Source organism: Gadus chalcogrammus, chromosome 8 (genome assembly GCF_026213295.1).
Source record: "Gadus chalcogrammus isolate NIFS_2021 chromosome 8, NIFS_Gcha_1.0, whole genome shotgun sequence".
Lineage (NCBI taxonomy): Eukaryota > Metazoa > Chordata > Actinopteri > Gadiformes > Gadidae > Gadus > Gadus chalcogrammus.
This window is the reverse complement of record NC_079419.1, coordinates 431,785-440,810: the sequence shown is the minus strand read 5'-3', so window position 1 is coordinate 440,810 and position 9,026 is coordinate 431,785. Positions and strand designations below refer to the sequence as shown.

General features: G+C 50.6%; 1 protein-coding gene across 1 annotated transcript in view; it reads right to left on the bottom strand.

The window, feature by feature from the left end:
* Window positions 1-2,040: 2,040 nt before the first annotated feature.
* Window positions 2,041-9,026, bottom strand: part of scp2a (sterol carrier protein 2a) — a 17,073-nt gene continuing 10,087 nt past the window's right edge. Inside the window, exons 12-16 of the mRNA XM_056596466.1 lie at window positions 8,292-8,448; window positions 7,241-7,331; window positions 5,220-5,349; window positions 4,148-4,227; window positions 2,041-3,535 (exon numbers count right to left, since the gene is read on the bottom strand). Of these exons, the coding sequence (XP_056452441.1) occupies window positions 3,440-3,535; window positions 4,148-4,227; window positions 5,220-5,349; window positions 7,241-7,331; window positions 8,292-8,448 (554 nt within the window). The 3' untranslated portion in view covers window positions 2,041-3,439. The remainder of the gene's footprint in view (window positions 3,536-4,147; window positions 4,228-5,219; window positions 5,350-7,240; window positions 7,332-8,291; window positions 8,449-9,026) is intronic.

Below are 9,026 nucleotides of genomic sequence, written 5' to 3'. Positions count from 1 at the left end.
ACCAGCCGCCGATGGACCGGTCTGGGGACCAGCGCGTAGACCAGCCGCCGATGGACCGGTCTGGGGACCAGCGCGTAGGCCAGCCGGCAGCCGCCGATGGACGTTTGGTTTTTGGTCTATTTTTGGGATGGGGGGCGGGGGAGAAGGAGACAAACTCTTTATATTTTGAAGATACACAGAGGAGGACAACATTCTACTATTCGTCAAAGACGACTTTTGAGTACCAACGGTTTCGGGAGGAGGGAGAAAGAAAGGGAGAAGACTTTTTCTACCTTAGGTTCGTAATAGAGGGACGTTTGCTTGTGTATATGTGTGTCTGTGTGGGAGTGTGTCCATGAACTCGGTTTTGGATTGGACAACCTTGGCGACCGGATACGAGTTCTGGGTTGGTCGTCTTCGGAAGCTGGTTCCGAGAGTCTGTTTATCTCGGAGTGAAAGGACTCGGATTATAAAGGGATCCATTTAGTCGATTATAGAAATAACAAAAATATTGGAATGAACTGTTTAAGACCAGCAGCCACTGATATTTCTCTTTCATGTGCTATATTTTATGTCTTTAAAATCATTTGGGTCTGTTTTTGTTATGTTGTTTTTTCTTTTGATTTTGTATTCAATTTTTTTGGGGATCGTCTTGAACTTCTTCCCTTTGGGGTCAAGAGGCAAAGGCCTCAGCTGGCCCTCTAGGCTTCGGACATATATGGGCATGCTTCCCCCCCGACCACAGCTTCAATGGCCTTATTCACCTAGCGGCCATGTTGATTCTAAACACAAGACGGAACTAAGATGGCCGCTTGCTGCATAAGGCCAATGTCAGTGAATCTGAACATTTTTCAGTGTTTCATTAGATAGTACAGTATCTAGACCAACGGCTGGGAATACCCAAGGACTGCCTCCACTATAAACATAAATCCCTCATCCCATTTATTAGTCACATATATACTCGATTCAAAGCCACATATATTCCCCCAACTTCCAGTCGACCACGTGGAGATAACTTTTGAAGTCATACAATGTTTTTGGGACAAATTAAAACAGCCCAACAGAGTTCAGTTGGAGTCTGACAAAGCCGTCATTGATATGCAAACCTGTGGCCCGTATGCCGACACGCTACCTTATCAGCCAGCGTACTTTATGTTTTCTGCCTTGTTGTGGCATCCCTTCCTCACACACACAGGTTCACAGGAAGCCTGCGTTTTCCTTCCCTTGGTGCGACTGATAAAAGCTGTCGGGAAGAATATTTCTATGGGGCATCTGTTTAGTCATTACTTTTGTAGTCTTTGCCTCACAACACCAAAGGAAAAGCGAAATGGAAACAGCTTTGATTACCTGCAGCCAATGGCGCCCCAGATCAAAAGCTCTTGTGAACTCTGCCACACGGTGTGTGTGTGTGTGTGTGTATAAATACACATCATGAGATATTGACGATAAACCTTGATATGACCTTAATTTATTAATTACATTGTACAAGGAATATCTGTAAATACATATATTTCACAGGTTACATAGCTGTGTATTTTCAAAAAGCGGAAATTCTGTCTCTGTAATTACAGGAACGTTTACCTCTAGAAATTTTACAAAAAAAGATGTAACGTCCCCTTTTCCCTGTAATAAAAAATTATATTTTAACATTGAAAATATGCTGTATTTATACATAGGACATTTAGCTGATGCTTTTGTCCAAAGCGACTTACAACCATTCCGACACACATTAACACACCGACGGCGGAGTCAACCAATCACAGCTCTCCACGAGCACCGCGACACTCAGTATATATATATCCTGCTGGGTCCTACTTTTGTTAAACTCTTTTCTTGTTGAACTAAAGGAAAGAGATCAGAAAACAGCCACATTTATTTCCAATAGTTTTAATTAAGACCTTAAAGAAAGTAATACAAAAGCTGAGCTGGTCTGCAGAACTCCTGCGTTTCCAGCTTCTGAACACGTGTTCCTGGTTCGCTCTGTGACTCCTCCCACACGCTCCGAGCCAGGGAGCAATCAAACAATGCCCATATATGCCTGCTTGTGCCAATCTGGAACACTGTTGAAGAACATCAACTAGCATCACCATGAGCTCTGGGATCAGCATGCCTGTCGTGGTCGACTCATCTGCATTCATCACGACCTGCCCATCTCAGAATACGCCCCAGGGATCTAGACCTGGGACGCATATTCAAGGCAAAGGAACACCGACATTGGTTCACAGAAAATCAATGCAGTGGACAGGGAGAAGCAAGGCAACGCCCCCAGGGGTGAACGCGTTGACTGCGGGAAACGATTAAACTCAACTGGTTCAAGGCCTTTTTGTTTGTTTTGCTTGAGTGCCGTGAATCCAAGGTTGGTGATTGAAGACGAGTCGTGTGTTTTGCATCAACAAACGCAACAGGACTGCTATAGAGCAACCAATAACAGCTTGGTACGATGATTGATTTAACAGCCAACATCTAAAATGTCACCGATAAAAACTTACACCTTTAGTAGGTAGTTATTAGTGCAATTATACATTTTGTGCAATTATCTATTTTACCAACAAAAGCAGGGGTCTTACAGACCACCAGTTAACAGGGTGGTACGATGATGATTTAATGGCCAACATCTAAAATGTCACAACTTAAACCATAAAAAGGAATACTTAATTGCGCACTTATACATTTTGTGCAACTATCTATTTTGCCAGCAAAATGAGAAACATGATTCAAAGTAATTTCTTTATTTTGTTACTTGGTGTATTTCCAATTCACAGATTTTCATTCTTCTTTCCATAAAAGACAGTGTTCATGATTCCGATTCAGACATCAGCTTTTCATCATTTGACGCACAATAAGCTCTTCAAGCTGCATGGCAAGAACATCCTAGTAAGGTCTCTGGCCAGACAGAGCGGAGACAAACGTCACGTTGTGTCATTACCAGCAGCCCCAGGTATATACCGGACATATACCAGTTTGATTTCATACGGTCTATATGGGTAAGGCAAATCTCTTCTGGTTAACCAGAAGAGATGTGTTGGCTCAGTCTTTAGATGAGCCAACACAACGTAGCAAAATGTGTAGTATTTTAGTACAAGAGAGAAAGAGAGAAGGGGAGAGAGAGAGAGACGCACACACACACACACACACACACACACACACACACACACACACACACACACACACACACACACACACACACACACACACACACACACACACACACACACACACACACAGAGTGTGCAAGAAAGAGGGACTTGAATGGCCAGCATCAATAGGGCTGTGGTTCAACCACCATCACTGTTGGCCGGTTTTAAAACAGTGGTCCCTGGATTATTAAAAAGGAGCAGCACAACTTAGATTCTTTATAAACCAGTAAGAGAGAGATGGCCCCTTGATGGCGAGGGGAAGGGAGAGGTGGCGCCGCTGGACTGAGGCCGCCGCCACGCCCCCGGAGGTCATGTGACGCGGCTCACAGCTTGGCCTCTCCGGGCTTAACCTGCAGGCTCTGGAGCTTCATGGCCAGGCCCATGTTCCCACTGATCTGCAGCTTCTTCTGCATGAAGGCCTGGGAGGGGGAGAGGGAGGGGGAGAGGGAGGGGGAGAGGGAGAGAGGGTCCCTGAATAAGACATGGTTCACATTGGTACCGACCCTTCTCCCCGGTGGGTTTTCCAGGTGGATTCTGATGTGGTTGTCGGCCATCGCTGGCCTGGCGGTGCCGGCCGCCAGAGGCTCCCGTTGGGGGGTTCAAGGGTTCAGGTTCAGGATTAAAGGAGGTCATGGAACTGGGACATGTGCTGGAACACGGCAGTGAGTCTCCAGGCCCGGCAACAGCCTGGAAACCAAGGCCACAGCCTGGAAACCGAGGCAACAGCCTGGAAACCAAGGCCACAGCCTGGAGAGCAAGGCCACAGCCTGGTAGCCAAGGCCACAGCCTGGTAACCGAGGCCACAGCCTGGAAACCAAGGCAACAGCCTGAAAACCAAGGCCACAGCCTGGAAAGCGAGGCAGTAGTGTGGTAACCAGGGCAACAGCCTGTATATCAGGGCAACAGCCCAGTAATCAGGTCAATAGTCTGGTAACCAAGGCAACAGCCTGGTACCCAAGGCCACAGCCCGGAGCAGGGCCCCACCTGGGTCAGGGATACCCCGGGGTGTGTGAGCCCCCAGGGGGTCTTACCGTCTGAGGGTTGAGCTTCCCGGTCATCAGCGCCAGGAGGTCCTCGTCCCCGATGCTCAGGGTGCAGTCAGCCTTCGCTTCTGAACACACAACAACAGAGTGAAGAACACAATGGGTTTCAGGTGACAATGAAAAGTATAAAGTATAAAATGGCCCACAGGTCAAAGAATATAACATTTGGAAAACTGTTAATTCGTTTAAATGATATAGATGGCTAGCGGAAGCATCCTAAAAAGAACATTTGACTCTTTATTCATTTGGTACCTTTTAGAAAATAAATATTTAGAGCTGCACTGCTCTACAAGGCTTTAAAAGCGGTCATTAAAGTGAGGCACAAAGTAAGCCACTTTTATTAAAGCATTATTTGTGTGAGTCACCGGGAGAAAACAGACAATATAAACTAAAATCATAAAAAGGCAACTAATGAAGCCTGTGATTGATTGTGTACTTATTTTAATGAACTACAGTTCTCTTCCTGGACCCTGGTGTCTGCCCGGGCGGCCCACTAAACCCGTCTCCGGGGTCCGTCCCTCGGGGCTTTTACAACGTTTTCCTGCCGTTGTTTGGGGTTAGGGGGAGTCGGCGAGGGGCCTGTTGAGCCCTATGGGACAGTGTCTCTGACACGGAGCCATACTGACACAATGTTTTCGTTATTCCACCGTAACACGGTGGAATAACGAAAACATAAATGAATTAAAGGTGATGAGGCCGTTTAGTGTATTTGTGAAGCCGGACTTGGCCACTGTACCGTGACCTCCATGACAAACGGAGTGTCAGGCTACGAGGCCGTCAAACCCCCCGGAGCCGTGAGGGTTTACAGCCGTAGAAGAAGAAGCGATGTCGAGCCAGAGTCATCTGACTGTAAACGAGTCTGTGATGAATACAGCCGGCCAGCCACATCCAGTGGAGGCCGTGTATACAATAAATCAACCGCTATTCAAACTACTAGTGTGTGTGTGTGTGTGTGTGTGTGTGTGTGTGTGTGTGTGTGTGTGTGTGTGTGTGTGTGTGTGTGTGTGTGTGTGTGTGTGTGTGTGTGTGTGTGTGTGTGTGTGTGTGTGTGTGTGTGTACCCGGGTCGTTGGTGACGGAGCCGCTGCCGTTCTTGGCGTCCACAACCCAGCGCCCGTCTCTCCCCTCGGGACCGTCGCTCACCTGGAAGGCAAACACTCCTCGGACCTTCTTGACAAGCTCCTCCCCTTTCTACAGACACACACATGACACAGAACACACGTGACACAGAACACACGTGACACAGAACACACGTGACACAGAACACACGTGACACAGAACACACGTGACACAGAACACACATGACACAGAACACACACGCAGCGTGGGTCAGTGAGGAACGCAGTCTAGATTCCTGTTCGTCTTGCACATATTTTGGAATTGACAACAAAGCTTACTTTGGCCTTGACTTGAAGTAGAAGACAAATACATTTTAACACGAATACAATAGAACACACATGAATTAAAATGCCCATCAATTATGAAACCCATAAACACACAGCAACCAACATACAATCAATTTGAAATCAAATAGAACCCAAATGTCAGCCATAAAACTCACAAAACTAAGGCCGCAATCGAAGACAGCCTGTCACAAATATCTCTCATATTTCATGTCGACCGAGAACGGCAATTCATCACATCTCGACCTCCAGGGTAGAGAGGATCAATCAGAACCGTGCCCCCCCTTCCCCCAAGTCATCCATCTACTAGACACACACACACACACACACACACACACACACACACACACACACACACACACACACACACACACACACACACACACACACACACACACAGAAAAAACTATTCACTGTCAATCTCCAAATTGTTGTCCACTTAGAACTGACGGGCTGAGAGAGGATCCACACTTTGAGCGGTATATCAATCTTACTGACTAATTGACAAAGTGTCTTTTCTCGGGGGAGGTGGCGTATGGTTGAAGAGCATCAGTAGAAACATCGGGGCGCTTTTCATTCCCAGTAAATGCCAATCCAGTGATTATCCACTCAATGCTGCCTGATGTGTTGTCTCTGAGATAGGATAGGATAGCTATAGTGACAGCCTCACGCCGGGATTCCACCGGGCGCGTTACGGCCGCGTTACGGCCGCGTTACGGCCGCGTTACGGCTGCGGCTCTGCCCTGCGTGCATTTCCACCGGGCGCGTTACGGCAGCCGTATTCACGCGAGATCACGAGATCACGAGATCACGAGATCACGAGATCACGCGATAATCCTAAACCTAATGTACTCACCTTCCACTCCCACAACGACTGCAATTAAATGCCACGTTTTGTCCTTCCAGCCATTGTCCTTATAAAAAGGATGATTTGGTACATAAATGACTTCATGTTGCTGAACTTCGACAGTGAGTCTCTCGTCGTCCATGTTGCCGACCCTCTGAGACCCTTTGATTGATTGACTGCTGACCTGGTGCCACCGGTCATGACGTAATAATGTCTATGTGAAGTTGTGATAGGCTACATGAGCTGAGTATTGTGTTTTATTTAGAAAATTGACCGGATGCTCTATGGCTTTTACTTTTTCACTTCCTGCCCGGCTCGATCTGCTCTGTTGAAATTGACGCGGTTCAGCAACGGCTCGCGTCAAAAATAGAAATGCTAAGGAATGATAGCGCTGCGGCACGGCGAGCCGCTCCTGGGACGTTGCTGAGACGTTCCGCAGCCGCGCCCGGTGGAAATGGTCTCATTGATCAGAGTGGAACCTATCTGCTGCGGTGACCGCGGCCAAGACGTGCCGCAGCCGCAACGCGTCCGATGGAATCAGGCCTTTATGCTCGCTTGAATTCTGAGTTCCTCTGTGTTACTGAAAATAAAATACCTGAACTTGAGAACCTCATGAACTTCACCACCACCACCCCCCCCACCACCACCCCCACCACCCCCACCACCACCCCCACCACCCCCACCACCACCCCCACCACCACCCCCACCACCCCCACCACCCCCACCACCACCCCCCCCACCACCAGTCATCACATAGAACCCTCTCAATGATGAAGTGAAGATCTGCCATTTCCGCTGTGGACTTTGTTCCCGTCGTGGCAGTCAGACTCACCTCTTGCAGTTTTTTCTCGATTTCTTGAAAGACGCCGTAGGCTTTAAAGTCCTCGAGGCCTGCGCTGGTGGGGGCGGCCGTAACACGAGCTCTGGGGTCAGGGGACGAGAGAGAACGAGAGAACGAGAGACAGAGAGACATAGAGCAAGAGAGACAGATCGAGAGAGAGAGAGAAAGAGATAGGAGAGAGGGGGACGAAAGAACAAGTGGACACAATGACTGCCAGCACACACTAAAGTACACTAAGCTTCTTCAGCAGGGCCAAGGCCGGACTCAAGGCCTCAGCAGGTCTTTAGGAAACCCTGCAGTCTGGAGGCTTTAGGGATGCATCCTGTGTGAGGGAGGTTCTGGAGCTACTAGAACAGAACCAGCTGAGGTTCTGGAGCTACTAGAACAGAACCAGCTGAGGTTCTGGAGCTACTAGAACAGAACCAGCTGAGGTTCTGAGCTACTCGAACAGAACCAGCTGAGGTTCTGGAGCTACTAGAACAGAACCAGCTGAGGTTCTGAGCTACTAGAACAGAACCAGCCTGCGTTCCTTCCCTGCTCAGCTCATTCAGGGACAGTGTTGTCATAGCAACAGAGAGATGTTATGAGCTTCAAATAAAGAGTTAAAAAAACCTGCATGTATTCTCAGTGTACTGTACTAAACAGCACAGTGTACTGTACTAAACAGCACACTGAGAATAGTACGTCGATACAGCTATTAGTTTAGGGACAGAGTCCAGAGCAGAACCACTAGCCGTGAAGAGACCCCATCAGTGTTGATCAGGGTCGGACTGGGGGGGGGGCCACCCCACGGCCCCGCCCCCTCGCCGCCCCGCCCCCCCGCCCCCCACGGCCCCCGCCGCCCTATCATGTGCAGATCCACAGAGGAGAGCGCTCACAGCGCTGGGGGGGGGGGCCGTACATACTGCAGTGGGGGCACGTGCACCTCATGCATATGTATGTTTATACAAACAAGAAATATAAAAGATATGAATAGATTAACATATATTACCCACAATGCAAACAGGGAGGGAGGGAGGGAGGGAGGGAGGGAGGGACTCACCCGCCGCCCCCCAGGGGGAACCCCAGCCGGTACAGTGTGACCACCACCGCCCCCCCCAGGCCGATGTTGTGCTGCAGGGCCACTCGGGCCCCCGGGACCTGGCGCCGCTCAGACGCCCCGCGCAGCTGCCAACACAGCTCAGCACACTGGGCCAGGCCTGGGGGGGGGAGGGGGGAGAGGGGGGAGAGAGGGGAGAGAGGGGTCAGCACACTGGGGGGGGGGGGAGAGGGGTCAGCACACTGGGGGGGGGGGAGAGGGGTCAGCACACTGGGGGGGGGGGGGGGGGAGAGGGGAGAGAGAGGGGTCAGCACACTGGGGGGGGGGGAGAGAGGGGTCAGCACACTGGGGGGGTGGGGAGAGAGGGGTCAGCACACTGGGGGGGGGGTGGGGGGGTGTCAGCACACTGGGCCAGGCCTCGGGGGGGGGAGGGGAGACGAGGTCAGCACACTGGGGGGGGGGGAGGTGGGGAGAGAGGGGTCAGACACTGGGCCAGGCCTGGGGGGGGGGAGGGGTCAGCACACTGGGGGGGGGGAGAGAAGAGGGGTAGAGAGGAGGGAGGTCAGCACACTGGGGGGGGGGGAGGGTCAGCACACTGGGGGGGGGGGAGAGGAGAGAGAGGGGTCAGCACCACTGGGGGGGGGGGTGGGGGGAGAGGGAGGGGTCAGCCACCACTGGGGGGGGGGGAGGGGTCAGCACACTGGGCCAGGCCTGGGGGGGGGGGGGGGGGAGTGAGTG